Source organism: Lygodium microphyllum, chromosome 28 (genome assembly GCF_053477565.2).
Source record: "Lygodium microphyllum isolate KBCC chromosome 28, Lygodium_microphyllum_v1.1.10, whole genome shotgun sequence".
Taxonomy (NCBI): domain Eukaryota; kingdom Viridiplantae; phylum Streptophyta; class Polypodiopsida; order Schizaeales; family Lygodiaceae; genus Lygodium; species Lygodium microphyllum.
The window spans coordinates 89,376,123-89,395,349 of record NC_141162.1 but is presented as its reverse complement, the minus strand read 5'-3'; the positions used below and the strand labels follow the sequence as shown (position 1 = coordinate 89,395,349).

The 19,227-nt window shown below is 44.7% G+C and overlaps 2 protein-coding genes across 3 annotated transcripts in view; both read right to left on the bottom strand.

Annotated features, from left to right (window-relative positions):
• Positions 1-18,782, bottom strand: part of LOC148011738 (cell division cycle protein 48-related / CDC48-like protein) — a 34,627-nt gene extending 15,845 nt beyond the window's left edge. Inside the window, exons 1-7 of one of the 2 annotated variants that reach the window (XM_087669927.1) lie at positions 18,483-18,782; positions 17,831-18,022; positions 17,677-17,730; positions 17,501-17,596; positions 15,605-17,395; positions 15,329-15,517; positions 14,955-15,094 (exon numbers count right to left, since the gene is read on the bottom strand). In XM_087669927.1, coding sequence (XP_087526053.1) covers positions 14,955-15,094; positions 15,329-15,517; positions 15,605-17,395; positions 17,501-17,596; positions 17,677-17,730; positions 17,831-17,968 — 2,408 coding nt within the window. In that variant the 5' untranslated portion in view covers positions 17,969-18,022; positions 18,483-18,782. Of the gene's footprint in view, positions 1-14,954; positions 15,095-15,328; positions 15,518-15,604; positions 17,396-17,497; positions 17,597-17,676; positions 17,731-17,830; positions 18,023-18,482 lie in introns of both variants that reach the window. The other variant, XM_087669926.1, reaches the window with a different exon arrangement.
• On the bottom strand, positions 571-6,600 carry LOC148011739 (uncharacterized). Its single transcript, XM_087669876.1, has 3 exons — positions 6,569-6,600; positions 1,369-1,774; positions 571-837 (listed from the first exon to the last, which is right to left on the bottom strand). The coding sequence occupies exons 1-3, from the start codon at positions 6,598-6,600 to the stop codon at positions 571-573; spliced, it is 705 nt and encodes a 234-aa protein (XP_087526002.1).
• Positions 18,783-19,227: the final 445 nt, after the last annotated feature.

The window sequence follows — 19,227 nt, the reverse complement described above, 5'->3', positions numbered from 1 at the left end:
CATAGAGCACAAACAAGACCTGTGCCCATAGTTACCAGGAACGGGGAACGGAAACGGGAACGGGAACGGGAATGGGACCCCCTGGAACGGGGGGAACACCCAAAGTGAGGGAACGGGAACGGAGGGAACGGTGTGTGTGTGTGTGTGTGTGTGTGTGTGTGTGTGTGTGTGTGTGTGTGTGGAGAGAGAGAGAGAGAGTCAACACTTGTCTTAGAATCTAGAGAGAGAGATCATATCAACCATAATTCATGAAATTAGACTCTAGAGACATAATAATCAAGTTTCAACTTTCAACAATAATAAAGATTCAAAACATTGTAACCAGCAATGGATTGTCGCATTCATAATTCAACATTGTAATCAACAATGTTGCATAAGTCCAACTGGCAACAAGTGTGCATTGCAAAAACACAAAATATGCACTAAACAGTAAACTTTAAAGCCTAAATAGTAAAGATCCAAGTTACAAGAGCTCCAATTTCCAAGTCAATACTCTAAAGTTCCAAAAGGCTAGCTATAAGTGCTCTGATTCATGGAAGATGGCTCCACTGTGCCTGAATGCTCATCCTGCTAAACAACATCCTGCCCATCATCATCGTCATCTTTTTCCCAACATATAAAAGAATCAGCCTTTGCAACTGATGTACGAGCTAGCAAGCGAAGATTGGAGCTCACATAAACTAGGTCATTCGTCTTCATTGTACCAAGACGATTTCTCTTCTTTGAGTGAATGTGATTGAATGAGCTCCATAGTTGCTCTAAACAAGAAGAGCTAATTGTTTGGCTAAGAATACGAATAGCCAAACTCTGCAACTCTGGAGCTTCTGCCCCGTAGTCCTCCCATCATAAAGCAGCCCCAATATTTGTCCTGTCCTCTAGTGCATCCTCTGTACCAAACATCCCTAATGTTTGCCGATATACAAAGAGCTGATTTTTAATTTTACGTTGCATTTCACGGCTAGGATAAAGCCTTGCAAGCAATGTGTTCCAAGCCTTAACCACCTCAAGGTCTATTTCTTGCATCTTTCCTTGAAACTCAGGATCAAGCACATATGCTGCAGCATGCATAGGAGAGTCATACTCATTCCATCTGCTGATGCATAACTCCTTGATCTGCTCATACCTATCTACATTTGGTTCCAAACTCTCCAACCTCTCAATCATGCGATCCATACCTTCATAGATCTTCCCAATGCATGGATCCATGCCATCTGCAAGCCTCAACATGTGCATAATAGGATCAACCATTTGGTTGGTGCGATAAACCTCATCCCAAAAATCTCTATCAGAAACATATGCATTACATAACGCAGTAGTAGTAGTGGCAGCCCCAGTCCAATTTTCATACTCATCACTAGCAAATAGCTCCCTAATTGCACCTTTGCAATAGTGCAATCGACCAAGCATAAGAAAGTTATATGCAAATCGTGTATCCGAGTATTTAAGAAGTTCTTTGTCACTTCTCTTGCGAAACTCAGCATGCAAGTACTGATGATTACATATAAATGTGATAATCTTGTTGCCTTTCGCAACAAGAGATGCAATCCATGGCAAGTCCCCAATATCCTTCAACAAGTTATTCAAGCAATGCGCCATGCATGGACTAAAGGTGATATGTGGATACATTGCCATTAAAATGTTTCCTGCTGCCCTGTTTGTAGGTTCACCATCTGCCACAAACTGCACTACATTTTCTGCCCCAATAGCCTGCACTGCCTCGCACCACTCGGATGCCAATACATCTGCACTCTTTCCGGTCTCTGAAGCATCATGACTACCAATGAAGTATACATCTCCACAAGAATATGAAATAACACCATGTATGGACCTATGGCGTGTGTCACTCCATCCATCTGCTATCAATGTCACTCCATTTCTTGCCCATTGATAGCGAATATTTGTTGTTGCAATCTCTATGGCTACTTTCTCCTTTTGAAGCAATGTAGTCCTGATAGTTTCTGATGAAGGGGGCTTATATGTGGGTCCATACTCTGCAATCTTTGTCACCATATTTAAAAAATAAGGTGACCTGGCTGATTTGAATGCAATATGGTCATGGTTAAAAAAGCGTGCCACTGTTGCATCTGTTTCCTCTTTTTTCTTTGGTTCCCATGAAGTGTGCAATGAACTCTGTTTAGCACCACGACCTGTTGCCATTGATGGCCCATGAGAAGGCTGCGTAGCCACTAATCCTGGTGGTCCTCTGCATGAAGCACCATGCCCTGCTAGCCTTGGAGTCCATGTTGTTGGATCCACTGCTATATGTGACGTCCTCCTGGCATGTGAATTCCCCATAGATGTGGCTATGCGGTCAAGTAACTCCTGCCTTTTCTCAATTGATTGCTATTTTTTTTCCGCCTTCGCCCTGCGTCTTTTTTATTTCCTTTTGCTTTCTTCGTATTGGGGTTAACATTACCCCCCTCCTAAACGAGTGCCAGTCCCATGGCACTCTTCGTCGAAGGTAGCATGCGGAGCTTGCATCAAAGACGTGCGTGGAAGGGGCTGTTGTGGCTTGCCTTGGAGGAGTTCTGATGTTGGTGCGGATGAAGGTCGTTGGTGGCACTTTGCTGTTCTAATTGGCTGGTGATATGATTGTTGTAGGTGGCGATAGGGCTACTCTTTGTTGGGAATGGTCACTCATAGCTGGCACGGGTGTTGGTGTTCTTGGGATGCTCATGGTGGACTTTGCTCGTGATGATTCTCTGGTGGTCTTGCATGATGAAGTAAAGGACAAGAGTTCAGAGTTGAGTGTTGATGTAGAGGTGACGGCGCTTTCGTTGAAGTCTTTAATACCTGCAATTAGAAAACCTCTCATGTGGTCTCTCTCTAAGGGGTAGTGCTAGTCTTCTTATCGTGCACAAGACATATTTTGATTAGTTGGGAAGACAGGTCGAACTCTAAGCAAGCCTGAAGTATTGTCTTGCACTTGAGGACCCAAACCGTGTATAGGTTATAGTGTGAATATTAAGTGAGTACACGTGCGTATTTAGGTATTACTTAGTTAGAAGACTGTCGGCCTGGTTCCTTGTATAGCAATGGGTCAGTGAAGCAAGGGACTAAGTTGATGGAAAAAATTTCGATGAAGACGGAGAGTACACTTGAAGATTGCTTGAGACATCATTATGGTCTTGTCAAGGCAATGTAGCATAATTGAGCTCCTTGATGTCTTAGCTTTTGGTAGCTAGTGGCTACTTGTAGTGCTTGAAAAATATGGTGTACTTTTCCATTATCTTTCATGCCTTGCTTACCACTGTTGATTGTAATGGCATTGAGATGGAGTGCAAAAGAATTGTGCAAGTGGTTCAAGGTGGCAGATCTAACCATAGGCGAGGCGAGCTCCCTAGGTATGTCCTGCCCTTGATGTGGCCTGAACAATTGTGGGGGATGTACAAAGGGCTAGGGGATTAGGGACGGAGCCAGCCGACCAAGGTCACTGGACGTACCTAATTTGAGGACCCCTAGGTCTGGTGCTGTGATCGTGTTTGCTTTTTTCTTTTCTTTTCTTTTCTTTTTCTTTCTTTCTTTCTTTTTTTTTGTTGGTGGAAAAAATGAATACAATCAATGCCATACATTGAGGCTGTTAGCCTTTCATTTGGATTGAGAAATGTTGGGATCCAAAGGCTATGAAGAATGGATATTACAGAGATGATTGTGTCACCAGCCTTGATGCTAGAGGAACTGTTGTTGAGATGAAGAGATACACTTGAGATTTTGCAAACCTCTTTGTAACATGTGAGACATCGAACAATTGAGGTAGCACTTGGAATGAGTAGTGCATGGACAAGAGCAGAGCATCTTCCGAATTGAATCCTGAATGATGAAGAGAAGTTCGCCCTTGTTGAGAGCGTGGCTCCTGCCCGAACATAGAGTTTGGCCAAGAAGGAGGAGGTAATCGATGATTATGCTTTGGCCATGCTCAATTGCAATATGTGCTTTCTGCAAAGGTATCCTTGGGTTCTCGTCCAGTGGCACTTCCGTCATGGCTTTTGTTTCTTGGTATTCATGTCACTTCCTCCATAATGGTTCTTTGTGGGGTTGGTGATCTTGTGGTGACTTGGATATTAAACGCTTCTAGGCATTGACCTGTGTCATTCTGCATTCACTTGGAAAGGTGTGAGAGTACATGCAAGTCACATGCTTCAACCATAATGAAAATGTCTAGCTACACAAGACATCGCCAACCTGAATCCCTTAGTTTTGACTTGATGTGTATCACCTGCACTTGGTCATCATTGCTCATGGGGTATGTTGGCCTTTGCTTCTTTTGGTATTATTTACACAGTCACAAAACATGTTGTTTATTTATGTACATGTTCATGAAACCATGTCACTCCGTGAGGATAAAAACCAATTGTAGAACTCACGATTATACTCGAGTGTGGCACACATATCTGGCTTCTATGGTAGCCTACTTAGCAATAATAAATATTTGGCAACATCGAGTAGCATGGTGCCTTGTCCGAGTCTACTGGAAACATGTAGCTCCTCCTCAATAAGAACTTTATCAATCAAAGGGCTCTCTAGGCTAGTTCTAGCTAGGTCTATACCTCGAACTGTAGCTAGAACTCGAAATGAAGTTGGTGCCACATAGGTCGGGTCTCTTTGGGACCACCATTTGGCCAGTCGCTCCTCTGAGACTGTCATGATTTGGGCTCCAAGTTCGGCCATTGTAGCGCGGTTTTCAAATCAACGTTTTTCAAATTGGCTGCTACCCTCTAATTGTCACTTTAGTTGCTCTATCTCTAAGAGATTTGGCTGGCACAGCATTTCATTCAATGTCACGGTTAAGCATAGTTCGTCAGCCTCCTCGTCAGAGATGAGTCGCATGCGTTCATGTAAGAGCTTGTCATAATGTTCGTCAAGATATTCTTGCTCTTCCCACAATAGCGGATAAGGCAAATATTCCTCAAGCTGCTCCTAGGGAATGTGCCCATGTCTGCATGAACATAGACACGTGCGAATAATTTCAGTTTAGTGTCCCACTTGGTCAAGCACTCTACGACATCTCTATGTTCTATGAGGGCTTGCTTGGTTGCTATCTCATGCAAAGTTCTAAGGGTTTCCTCAGGCTTTAGCATAGTTGGGGGCTCAGGCCTAGATGAGCAAGATTGATCAATGCCAGGATTGCTTATGCCTTCGAGGTTTTCATGTTTCTCCTGAGGCTTTATGGTAGTTGTGTCATGGTTCTCCTCGGATGTGACCGGCGTGGTCTTAGCATCCTGTTGTGACAGTGTTGTATCCACTCTTGATTGATCAATGCGAGTTTCTCTATCGGCGGATTGAGTGTCGCAAGCAATAGTTGACGGTAATTGTTGCTTTGATTTATCAGAACACATGGATGTGTCTGAGATTTCACCGTTGTTAGGAGAGATGGCAATGGGTTTATCTATGGATGAACCAGACGCTTTGTTCATCATCTCTTCAGTACTCTTGGTCCCAATCTTCTTGTCGTCTGCAGTAGCTTGCAACTGTCGTTGTTTTTGTTGTTTTCTTCTCTTTCTCTTGGACACTAGAGGTGTATCCTTTAAGGACTCAGGACCCTGAACTAGGTCAGTAGTTGATGTGCTTGGTTGGACCTTAGCATTCTCTTTCTGTGGCATGTTGTCATGGGATTTTGCTACGGCCTCACTAGGTTGAACAGCCTTGCTAGGTTGCGAGGGTTCAACTACCTCTCTTTTTGGAGAGTCTAGCTGTCCAGCTAATTCTCCTCTGTTCAGCCCCGCATTCGATTGCATTGACAGTTGCTCCTGGTTAGGTATTTACTCTAGATTTTTGTCCTTATCTATTAGAACCTGTCTCCATTGCTTCTTGTCAAGGTGAGTGTTGTGTTTAGAGCTGTTGTTCTCTTGCTCTGGAGGTTTGGGTGACTCTAGTGTAGAACCCTGAGACGGTTTAGGGTTTTTGTCATGTAGGCTTGGAAGAAACCAATTGAAGAAGTCACGGTTGTATTGATGGAAAGCATAGAGATCTAGGATTGCAGGGTCTTGAGTGAGGCAGAAGACATGCGCTAACATCAAGTACCATGCTCCCTACTCCTAACCTACTAGCCACATGTAGATCTTCTTCTAGAAGCACTTTATCATACAAGGGATGTTTTTGGGCAGTGGTAGGAAGCTGGACATCATGGGCACTTGCCAACACTCTCAATGAGGTCGGGGCAACGTATGTGGAATCATGTATTGATGTCCAAAGGGCTTTCCTTTGCTCAACAAGTGTCATTAGTCGGTGGCCAATTTTGGCTGCCAAACTTTGGTTGGAGTACCAATTTTGTGCAAAGGTACCTTGTCCTTTCCTTTTCCGTCTGATTGCGTCAAGCTTTTCCTTGTTTGTCTCACATAGAGCTGTATAAAATGAGGGTATCAAGCGCAATTCTCTAGTTGTGGCTTTTGGGATGTCCTTCATGACTTCTTCAACAATAGCTGCATAGCAGAAACAAACATATTGCTGCTCATACCAAGTCGGTGGTTCAGCTATGAGCTTTGTGTGCTCTGGTGTTGGCCTTACGATGTCCACATGGACGTATGCACGTGTGATGGCTGTCAGCTTGTGATCAAGCTTCACCATGCACTTCATCTCTGGTTCATTGGTCAAATGCGCCATTTCTTCGGCCAAGTCTTCGAGAGATTTATCCTCAAGCCTAGGCTTTAGGTGCTTTGTAAGGATTGGACGTGTCAAGGATTCCAAAGGTGAATTGCTAAGGACATGTTCCGCAATGGGTGTTGTCACGGCCAAAGGTTGTGATTGTTGTGGTTCCTAATTGGAAGTAGTGGTGGCTAGTTCAGTGGACTGGCTACCATTGGTAGACTGCGGTGTCAAGTCCTTAGGCAAATCAGAAGTGGTCGTGTCTTTTGTTGCCCTTTAAGCATTCAATTGTGCAAGTTGAGCAGCGGCACGAAGCTGCTGCTGCCGTGCTTCGCGTGTCCATTTAGGTGAAGAGGATGTAGGAGATTTGGGACTCCTACGTGGGCTTGGCACTGACTGGAGAATTTGCTCGTGATTGTTAGACGATTCTGTCATTAGCTTTGTTAAGCAATCAGCCTTATCATAAGCAATGTTGTGCCTGTGGTGCTCATTATCCTCTTGGGAAGTCAAAGGCTCCTTGGGCACTAGTGGACCTTGTGCACACTAGCTCTCCATCGATGCCTCCGTCTATAAGGCTTGGGCTTCTTTCATGGTTTTCTACGATATTTGTAAGTCCAAACCCTATCCTTGGCCTTGTCTCCTAACCTTTTTGTTTCAAGTATGGCCTCACTCACTGGTTCTCTCCGTTCAACCTGCGCTTGTATCAACTCTTTCAACAACTCCTTGCTCTCATTAGTAAGCTCTCATTAGTAGGCTTGACTGTTACGTTAGCACCTTCCTTGCCTTTCCCTCGAGGTTCGATGAGGTCACCCTTGCTAAAGGTCATGACTATCCTTACACCTGGTAGTATCAGGTGTATCCTCTGTGCTACATAGTCGGCTTCACACTTCGTTGCCTTTTTTAAGGGCCTTCCTAAGAGGATTTCCTTTCCACAATTCTCGCCATTTGGAGGAACATAGAACAGGACTGGCAAGCTTTCTGCTTCAATAGTTACAAGGATTCTGCACTTCCCTAGAAGTGCTTGTGGGTGTTCCCCGTAAGGATTAAGAGTTGCATCAGTCGATTTGAGCTCTGGTTGACCTAGTAGAGTCCATGCTTCGTAAGTCAAGATATTGAAATCTGCTCCTTCATCAATGAGAGCATCAACACTATGCTCTCTTTTTATAGTGAGTTTGATCCTAAGATAAGCAGGTGGCACTATGTCTTCATCTTTCGGGTCTTGGTTTACAGCTTCAAGCCTTCTGATACATGCCTTTGAGTCCCTAACTGCACAGTCAAACGTGGATTCTCTACTGAGGTTTTGGGTCGTCTGTGCAGCGCTGCTTAAGGTGCATCTATCGTCAGGACTGTCATGTCTAGTCATCCTCGCATTGATAGCTTGATGATCTTGCATTCTACTTCGACTAGACGCAATTTGAACACAATGTACATGTGTTCTTGTGGTGTGGCCTATTTGCCCTTGATGGCTAGCTTGGCCTGTTAAGGTTCTAAGGTCTTTGTTTGTCTTTGTTTGGATATGGGCTTCTGTTTGCTGCTTTGCAAGTGAAGATCTATGCTTGTGTAGAGCCATTACTACACTAGGGCCTAATCCGAAGGACCTATTGCGGCGTGTGCTTTCTCTCCAGCCTACCGAGGGAGGTGCAGAAGGGGGGGGGTTCCCCCGGCCCGAAGGGCCGTTACGATAAATACCATGCATGATTGGGAGGACCTCTGGTAGCTAATTTTTTGAACTATTTGCGGTGGATTTTAGCCTGGTGATAGATCTATGATGTCCCTTTGGCTCTATACGATTTCTGGAGTCTATTTTGGTGGTGGCAACTTAGTTTCTGGCCAAAATGAAATTCTGAAAAAATTGTAGTTTTTGGGTCGAGTCCCAGATTCGGCCGGCCGAGGGCCGAGGGCCGAATGGGTGTGGGCCGAGTGGGCCGAGTCGCCCGGGCCGAATGAGTTTTTGGGCCGAGTCGGCCGGGCCGAGTGGATCGCTCGGACGGGCCGAGTCAATGTTAGGGCCGAATGTGAATGGGCCGAGTCAGCCGAGCCGAGGGCCGAATGGGCAAGGACCGAGGACCGATTCTGGGGTTCGGCCCAGAATGGCCGTCACTCGGCAAGCCGAACGCGGCGCAGTTTTGGCAGATTTGCGAATAATGCTTCGTTTTTTATGATTTTGGTCTTGAGGGGTCACACAAACTTCCAAAATGCAAGAATAGACATAAATGAAGGATTCTATATCCCTGGAATAGCAAATAACCTCCAAAGTACAAATCGGCAAGCAAATCAAACCCTCTTTCCCTGTTTTGACAGCAGAAACCCTAATGCTTATTTTCTTTGTTTTTCTTTGTTTTCTCCTACTCTAATGCATCCAAATCACAAAGTAAATACCTACACTACTCCATCTCACAACATAAATCTCAAAAAAGCAAAAAACCTACTTGCCAAGAAGATCGAATACCATCTTCAACCCCCTCACTTCCTACCTATCTCAAGCACCGGTTCGGAAAAAACCCTACTTCAATGCTCGATGTGGAGCGAGCAAGCACTCAAGGCTTGAATCCGTAGGTCCCGGCAACGGAACCAAAATGTAATGGGAGCTCACGCTCAACCGCCAAGACCCACGGACCGCTTATTGCTTCAAGCGTTTCAAGCCGAATGCTAATGGCTACCTTTCACATAGCCTACGCGCTCTCATGCCTACCGAGTGTAGTGAGCTTACCTTTATGCCGATCGAGTTGCCTCCTCTCCCGCACACTCCGGTAGCTCCACAATCCAAGTGCAAGCTTCAAGCAAGCTCGATCCTCCCACTCCAAGCTCCAAGCTCCAAGCTTCATCGCCACGAGCAAGAGAAGAGAAGAGAAGAGAAGAGAAGAAGAGAGAAGAAGATAGAGAGCTTCTCCACCCCACGGTCCCTCACACTCTCACACTCCCTCTCTTAAGCACAAGCTCAAGCAAGCAAGAACAAGAAGAAAAAGAAGAAGAAGAGGAGAGCTACTTTTGGCCACACACAAGAATGAGCTTCTCATTCACTTTTCAACTTTATATACAAAACCCTTAATCCATTTTTGGACGGTCATCCCCTTTTTTTACATGGTCAGCCGTGGCCTAGGGCCTTTTCCCATTGTTCCTCTATCTTCCTAGCTTCCTTTCCACCGCCCGTCTACATTTACAAATTGCACGGGTGAGAACCCAGCACTCCTTGAATTAAACCATGATGCGCTTGCGCTCTTTTACAAAAGTTTTGACTTGCGCTTTTCCTTGTGCCCCTTTGTCTTCCGTTTCTCTTTGCCTTGGCCTTTGTCTTTGTCTTCTGTTTTAGCTTTCCGGATTTTCCACCGTCTAGCCCTCTTTTTCATTTGCCTGGCGCCTTTGTATTTTAAAATGCACCTTTCCCCTTTTTCATTTGCCTTGGCTTTTTAAGGTTGCCCCTGCGCTTTTGGCATTTTCTTTTCTTCTTTCTTCTGTCGAGCTACCTTTTTTCCGCCTTTGCCCTGCATCTTTTTTATTTCCTTTTGCTTTCTTCGAGTTGGGATTAACACCCACCATGCTTGGAGAATATTGATAGAAAGCTTGCTATCTAAAATCCATAGATTCGAGATCGTGACAGGAGGGCTTCCATGTTCACTAGGTTGGATAAGAGGTTAGACTTGTCCACTCTGTTAGGGTTAGGAGGGACATATATAGGATCCTAGATGTGGAGATTCTACAATAGACAGCATGATTTTTGGGGGGGGGGGGCAGGAGGGGGGCAGGGGGGTGGAGAGGGGGGTGATAAGCCTGCACTCGTTACGCACTCAACACAACACAGAAAGGTAACACAATATATGAGCTCAAGGTATACTCTTGCATTATTCAATCCAAAAAGCGGGACAACATAGACACATCCCAAGACTACACCCTTGTGACGCCGCACATAAGAGGATTCACCACAGAGTATAGGGAATCACACGTAGTGTGGAAACAAGGCAGGGCTTTAAGTCACTACTACTCCCTATATAGATGCATTCGGTAGCAATGGCATTGTAGAGCTACAAAGCCCTTACACTCACCCCCACTTACTGGATTGCTGTCCTCAGCAATCTAAGGGTAGCGTTTGTTATTTGACTCATCCGGGGTCTTAACACAGCTTTTCCTGGCAAGCTGGTCAGTGTCTGCCGGTCTAAGGGGACCGCGGGGTCTTAACACAGTCTATACTATCAGACTGGCCAGTGTCTGCCGCACTAGGACTTAGGGGTCTTCACACAGCCTTTTCTAGCAAGCTGGCCAATGTCTGCCAATCTAAACTGGACTATTGGGGCTTTCTGTTTGGAGTTATTGATAATTATCACCATGCGGGTCCACCCTCCACTCAATTACATTTGAGGAGTGGAGGCACGTTGGAGTCTATGATTGAGAACCGCTTTGTTTTGGTTTTTTGGAGAGGCTCAAAGGGTCGTTGAAAGGGGCAGGGGGATTCTCCTCGAGCCAAAGGGCGAAGGCATCTTTTCCGCGTTCGCGGGCCTCCGCTTCTGAGATCCAAGTGGCCTCCTTGAGTGGACACCCGCGCCACTTGGTGAGATATTCGGGGAAGCCTCTTTGTTTCCGGCGTCGGAGGAATGCTTCTACTTCGAAGGGACCGTTGGAATGGAGCATTGGTACGCGCCTTCCCCATTGGTTGTCTAGATAGAACCTGCGCAGAAGACCAGCATGAAACGCATTATGAACACAAATAGTGTCTGGCAGGTCCAATTTGTAGGTGACTTCGTTCAACACTTGAGTGATTCGATAGGGTCCATAGTAGCGGTGATTGAACTTGGGAATCATGTTCTTGGAAAGTGACATATTCTTAGAGCTGACTAGCACCATGTCTCCTTTGGCGAATAGTACAGCCTTTCTCTTCTTGTTGGCTTGCTCAGTCATGGTGATCTTGCTCTGCTCGAGGCTTTGTTTAGCTGCTGCGTTCCGATCTCTCCATTTCTTCAATAACTCTTCTGCATCTTGATCTTTTGCTTTGGCTGCTTTGGATGCTAAGGCCAGTGGTGTGATGACTTCTTTTCCTGTGGCTAACTCAAAGGGGGTGTACCCTGTTGCCGAATGGATGGAGCTATTGTAGTAGAATTCCAAGACATCAAGGTACAGGGCCCAATCTTTCTGGTCCACTCGAGCATAGCTTCGGAGATAGTCTTCGATGCCTTGGTTGACTCGTTCTGTCTGTCCATCTGTCTCCGGGTGAAAGGATGATGAGAATCTCAATTGTGTTTCCAAGGTCTTGAAAAGTTCCTTCCACATGTCGCTCATGAATCTTCCATCTCTATCTGATACTATGGCTAGTAGTAAGCCATGAAGTTTGAGTACATGTGTAAAGAAGAGGCGTGCTACCTCCTTGGCATTTAGTGGTGGTTTGGCCGGGATGACGTGGGCCTGTTTGGAAAAATAGTCCACCACTACAAAGATGATTGTGTACCCATGGGACTCTGGTAGTTCCACAATGAAATCCATGCTGACGACATCCCATGGGCGGTTGGGTACTGGTAATGGTTGTAGTAGTCCTGCTGGTCTTGATCGTGGTGCTTTGACCAATTGGCAAGTGGAGCAAGTTTTGATGTAGTTTATTACTTCTTCCTTCATATTCGGCCAAAAGAATTGCTTCCTAAGGGCCTCCAAGGTTTTGCCTTGCCCTTCGTGGCCTCCAATTTTGCCATCATGTATCTCATGCAGGATGAGTTTCTTCAACTCCAAATTGTTGGGAATATATAATCTCTTGCCTAAAAATAGGATACCCTCCTCTAGGGTAGTTCCACAATGAAATCCATGCTGATGACATCCCATGGGCGGTTGGGTACCGATGATGGTTGTAGTAGTCCTGCTGGTCTTGATCGTGGTGCTTTGACCAATTGGCAAGTGGGGCAAGTTTTGATATAGTTTATTACTTCTTTCTTCATATTCGGCCAAAAGAACTGCTTCCTAAGGGCCTCCAAGGTTTTGCTTTGCTCTTTGTGGCCTCCAATTTTGCCATCATGTATCTCATGCACGATGAGTTTCTTCAACTCCAAATTGTTGGGGATATACAATCTCTTGCCTAAAAATAGGATACTATCCTCTAGGGTGTACATTCCATGTGGGGCCTTCTCTGCTTCCACATCTCTGATTATGTTGTGCATCTCTTGGTCTTGCTCTAGGGACTCCTTGACTAGTTCTATGAAGTTGCTGCTGACCACATTGGCAGCTTTCAAGTCAGTTTTCTGGCTCAAGGCATCTGCTATCTTGTTAGTGGAGCCGGGCTTGTGTTTAATCTCCAGGTCGAATTCTGCTAGGAAGTCTAGCCAGCGGGCTTGCTTTGCCGATAACTTGGGTTGAGATTGAAAGTATTTGAGGGAGATATTGTCGGTGAAGATTATTGTGTGCTTGTCTTGAACATAGTGCTTCCATTTTCTGAGGCAATGGATGACTGCCAGCATTTCCTTCTCATGTGTACTCCACCTTGTTTCAGCATCGGTAAATTTCTTGGACTCATAAGCAATGGGGTGACCTTCCTGCACCAGTACACCTCCTATGCCGTAGTCGGATGCAGCTGTAGAAATTTCAAAGGGTTTGGTGAAATTCGGCACCCTTAGGACGGGAGTTTGGCTCATAACTTCTTCATCTGCTCAAAGGCTTCCTATTACGCGGTCCCCCATGTAAAAGAGTGATCTTCTTTGGTGAGGTGGAAGAGAGGGACTGTGATGAGGCTGTAATCTTTGATGAATCTCCGGCAAAATACTGTGAAGCCGAGAAACTCCTTCTCTTACAATTTTTAGTACAGGCCATCTTTGGACAGCTTCCCCTTCTTAGGATCCACTTTGATTCCATCTGCTCCTACAATAAAGCCTAAGAACTCCAACTCTTTCACTGCGAATTCACATTTTTCAGGCTTGGCATATAACTCATGCTACCGCAGTTTCTCAAAAACTCAGCGTAAGTGTTGCTTGTGCTCTTCTAAGGTTTTGCTATAGACTAGGAGGTCATCTATGTAGATAATGACAAAGATATCTATCTCCGGTCTAAAGACTCTATCCATGAGGTCACAAATTGTGCCTGGCCCATTGCTTAGGCCGAATCCTAATACTAACCACTCAAAACTACCATATCGGGTGTGGAAGTCTGTTTTTGGGATATCTTCTTTGGCCATGCGGATTTGATGGTATCCTGATCTAAGAGCAATACGACTAAAGTACTTGGCCCCGTGCAATCTATCTAAGGATGACGTCAAATGCTTCCACCCCTACTCAATCCTGAAGGGATCCTATGCTAAGAACTAAGGAGTAGCATCCATTGCTAGCTCCACAAGGTTCCAACATAGCTGGAGATCCTTCTGACTACATTGAAGACATGCATCATTATTCCATCACAAATGAGGAGCTGCAATTGATCTTGGCTCACAAAGCCAAGAGGTCTAAAGAGCTTCGAAGACAAGCCTTCAATCAAAAGCTACGGGAAGAAGATGTAATCAATCCTCTCTCGTGAGATGTTGCCTATAAATCTAATGATGTTGCAAGGCTGTCAAGACCTCCATTAGGGATGGACCCCCTTCTTGGAGAAAGAGATTCGGAGTATGTCCCTTACTTTCAGCCTCTCTCTCCTACTTCGATACAAGGTGCAAAACTTTCCACTTTTGTTCCTTCTATTGCTTTTCCTTCATCATCTTTGTACCATAATAATAAAGATCAAGATGAAGCTAGAGTGCCATATATTGATCATGGAAAATCTCCCATTGAAGATCCACTCATGTATGTAATACAAGAAGGGGTGATTACAAGAAAAAGATTGGTAACTCTTCTTCTTCCTTTCCTAATTTGCATTGAGCATTGTATTGTATTCAATATTTATTCATTCTTATTCACTACATTAATTGTCTCTGCATTACCCTAACCCTAACTTTGCTTCTTTATTAGTTTGTGTGTTTATCATATGCTTATGTTGTGTTTTCTGTGGTAGAGAATTTCTTTGCATGTGTGTGTGAGTGTACACTCAGCATGTTGCCTTGAGGGGAATACTTTGCCTAAAGAGTTATCCCATTCCTACCCTTGTCCTGAACTGGTAAGTTATCCCATTTAGATGCCTAGTACTCATTTAAGAAATGCTAAAACCTGTGGTAAATATTGAATATCTGTTAGAAACTAGAATATATGTGACCCATGCATAACCATATCCCAAGTACAACTTGCAGTCTGAGCAAGCTTCTCATCTGCTGCTACCTAATGTCCCACAGCTTCACCAAACTCTAACCATTAAAAGCTACCTCATTTTTAAGGTACTTCAAAGCAGCAACAATGTGCACGTACTGAAAAAAAAATTAATGAAAAACTTGATGCTGATCGGCCTCTCTCTTAGATAACACAACGGCAACAACACAAAATACCTACATAGAGCTGCCAAAGATACTTGCTATTTGCTCATCAAGATCAGATTGAGGTACTTTTGCTGTTGCAAAAAACAGTACAGGCAGATTTGAAGGAAATTCGGATAGAAGCATCACCAAAACAGCTCTCAGTTGAGTGTTTGCCTGCAACAGAAGACCAAGCTATAAACAATAATTGCTGCAATGCTTCTTCACAATATTGAAGAAGCAACATTTTGCATTGACTTATGTCACATTCTTGATGCAGGCAACATCCCAGACATGTCCATTTAGTTGACAGGTGCCAAATCTAAAACTAAATCATGGTGTCAATAGGGTTACAAGCATATATCACGTGGTTGTGTGAATGATCAAATATTGTCAGGCCGGCAACTTTACCGTCTCCCACCAAAGTTCTATTTGGGGCAGAAATAAAACTGCAGGAGTTGTTCTTCTGGCCTCTCTGAAAATATTGACAACTGCCTCTTCTGGAGTCCTTGATCCCAAGTCAGATACCAAGGAAGGTAATGAAAGTGAGTGTACAGGAAACTTCTCCAACTCATGAAGCACTGCTGGACCAAGATGCTCCTGCTCGACAAGAAACAAAAGCCACCTTCTGTGACAAATACAGCAAAAGTCACATTCTCATAGAACTTTCAGAAACTATCAACTTACAAGTCCAGCAGCCTCCGACCCACATAGCAAGAGTCGAGGCCGATAAACAAAAGGAAATGAAGATCCATATCTGAGAGTGGAGAATGCAGCAAGTTGATCAGAACCCTCCTTGTCTAAAGGTACCTTTAACCCACCTTCACTTCTGTTCAGAGGAAAGAAGCTTGCAATCAAGTCCATAACATGATTCAACTGATTTTCTAAGCAGGGAGCTACAGTTGAAGATAGAGGCATAGAATGAACTAAGGTGCCCCTCTGTGCAGCTGGAGTAATTGTTGACATTGCTTCCAAAAAGTCCCTTCGTTTGATTTGTACACTGTTCACATCGATCAGAAGTGGATCTTCACTAGTATATACTTGAGGATACCTTTTCCGAAAAGCTCCAATAGCTGCTTCAGTGCAGAGAGCTTTCAGATCTGCACCACAATATCCCACACAGGCATCTGCCAGTTCCTTGCATAACTCCTCACTTGGACGTTCCTTCCATGGTCTGGTATGTATTTGCAAAATTTCTGCTCTAGCCTTTGAGTCAGGTAACGAAAATGTCAATTCACGATCAAACCTACCTGGCCTTCTCAGGGCTCCATCAATGGCATCAACCCTGTTGGTAGCTCCAATAACTATGACCTGCCCAAGTGCATCCAGACCATCCATCAGTGCCAAAAGTGTAGAGACAATAGAATTATGAATCTGCTCCTGCTTGCTTGACCGTACAGGAGCCAACCCATCAATTTCATCAAAAAAAATGATGGAAGGCTGATTTCGTTGTGCTTCCTCAAAGAGCATCCTCAATTGTCTTTCTGCTTCACCAACCCATTTGCTTAGCACATCAGCTCCTTTGCGCATGTAGAAGTTAATTTTTTGCCCTGCACGTGTTGCAGATGCAGCCAGTGCCCTTGCTATCAGAGTCTTCCCTGTCCCTGGAGGGCCACAGAGTAAAACTCCTCTGGGAGGTTTGATTCCATAATTTTGAAAGAATTTTGGGTAAAGTAGAGGGAAGAACACAATCTCCTTCAGTGACTGGACATAATCAGAGAGCCCTCCAACTTGGTCAAATGTTATGGAATCATCCACCTGTAGTGGCTGAATATCTGCTCCACCTTTGTGGCTTAAGCCTGCAGTAGGAACTCCAGTGGTCCACTGGTCACTATGGTGTCCCCAACCAGTTACAGCTGCATTCATGCCACGACTCTGGAATGCTGACATATCAAGCCCACCAAATAGCCATGGCTGCCCTGATGCAGAACCTCCCTTTAGCCATGGTGGACCCTGCATTTGAACTATTTCATCAATCAGAAGAGAATCATCTGAATCATCAGCCCTGGATGACCGATGCTTTTTATCAGGTTTTGAGCCCACACGCTTGCCCTCACGATTCCGCTTCACACTGGATCTGAAGGTGAACGGCTTTGAAATCGGTCTCTCTTCATGCTGGGGTGAGAAACGTTGAACTTCAGTGCGAGCACGCAGTTCATAACGCCTCCTTCCATCCCTTTCCTCTCCCTCTTCATCCTCTTCTTCTTCCTCTTCTCTATCGTCTTCTTCCCTTTCTTCTCCATCGTCTCTCTCCCCTTCTTCTTCACCAACTTCATCATCTGCTTCTTCATCTTCGCCATCATCTTCCTCAGAGGACTCCTGGTCTTCATCATCAGATGACTGGGGAGACTCCTGCCTCAGATTTCGCTTTCCTCTGCGTGGTCTCAGGCCCTCACGCCTTGGGGCACCACGATGCTCATTCTGTTCGTCTTGACTAGATTTAGCTTCACTACGCCTTGTTTGCCTGTAAGGTCTCCTCTGCATGAAGGTTTTGCAGAGATTTATCAGCAAATGACTAATACTTTCTTTATAGCTTTTATGTCAACAGCCTTCACCAATTTGAAAAGGTAAGTGTCTTACCACCTCAAAATCGTCTTCTTCATTGTCACTGTATGAGATGTACTCTTGCCGGTCAGCCGGTCTTCTCTTCCTCGAAGATCTCCTCAGGCTGACTGTCGACTAAAGAAAAAAGGCCACACTGCATTTAATAAGGCTATGCATTGTCAACTCACAGTAATGAAACAAGTAAACCCACCAACCTGATTCTGGATGGTTCTGTCTCGATTGGGACGGGTTGAGGATGAAGCATGCCCCTAGGAGATGCCAAATAGTAAATCCAAACTTGAGAATGATGTGCAAAAGGAACAATCATATATAAGCAAATGAGTGAGAGAAGATTCTACATAAACGCACCCTGCGCAACATCTTAACAATTCGAGCAGTGCTGTTCTTGTCACGGCCCTTCTTCTTGGACTTGGGCTTATAGTAGAGATGATGGCGAAGGAAATGATGTCGGGTAATTCGGCCCGTGCGAGTGTGGACAGGGGACATCTCCTCGGCCGCCTTACATCCACGTAATCCAGGAAAGGTGCCTTCACTCTAGTTCTGCTAGAAACAATGGTCCCGATTTTGCCAAAGCATTTTTGCAAATCGTGCAAAAATTTACGATATCTCCTAATCAGTGATCCCACACAGGCAGTGACGGCAGGGACAGTGATAGAATCTTATTACACGGGACTGTTGACTCTACTAACTACAAAATACTACAAGCATGTCCCAGGAGGAGCAAGATAAAGCACGGACAGAGAGAGAAAGAGAGAAAGAGAGATCAAAAATGTCAGCTTTGCTGTCAACCGAGCACACAACCATATCTTTTACAAGTTTGGAGACTCGTTAGCTTGCAGTCTAATGATAATGATACGCAGGAGGTGTGAGCTACGGATGGGGACAAACCTCAACCAGATCTTGAGGATCAGAATCTGCTCAAGTATTAGGGTTCCAATGCATGAACTCACTGTGCTCCTCAAAAACAAAGCCTAACGTAACAAGGCTGATGGAAGCATACCTTCTCTTGTTTGTTGCCTGTCATTGGCTTTTGTTGCGCCCTGAGAAGCTTGGTGCAGCCACCGGATCATGCAGGCCACTTCGTCTTCCTACCTGAGGCCATGAAATGCAGACAAAAAACAGACCTACGTTGGATGATCGTCTATGTGTTTGGCACTCATCATGATGCAAAATGCGATATGCAGAATGATTTCATATAATGGACGCGGGAGTTTTTCTTTTCATCTATTCGTGGAGGCAGGCCTTCTGCCACGAGCAAGGACTTCATCATTTCATCATCATCATCATCATTTTTATTACCAAGTCTTGTAACTAAGCTACAAGTGGCAATGGGCCAAACGAGGAAGGGAATTGTGACCTCTCGCCTATTGTGGACTCTTATGCTACCCAATTCAACAAAAGTTGTAAGATGCTATCTCCTAGCTAGGCAAGAGGAGGCAATCCATGATTCGAGCTCCCTAGGCATTTGAATTATAATTGAGCATAGTTGTTGCCCCTTAGACACTAGGGTTATCGTTTCACTTAGTATTTCATATGACAGTCAAGTCATACAGGGTTAGCCTTTATTATAAAAAGACAGTTTGTGTCACTGGCACATAAGTGTGGCATTTTCATTGCGATCACTTTGAGCATTGTACTCACTCTTATTCATTAGTACATCATTTCTCATTTGTGATCAAGTATCATTGTGCATCGATCAATTCATTCATTAGAAATCATTCTCTATTGATTGATCGCACAATTAC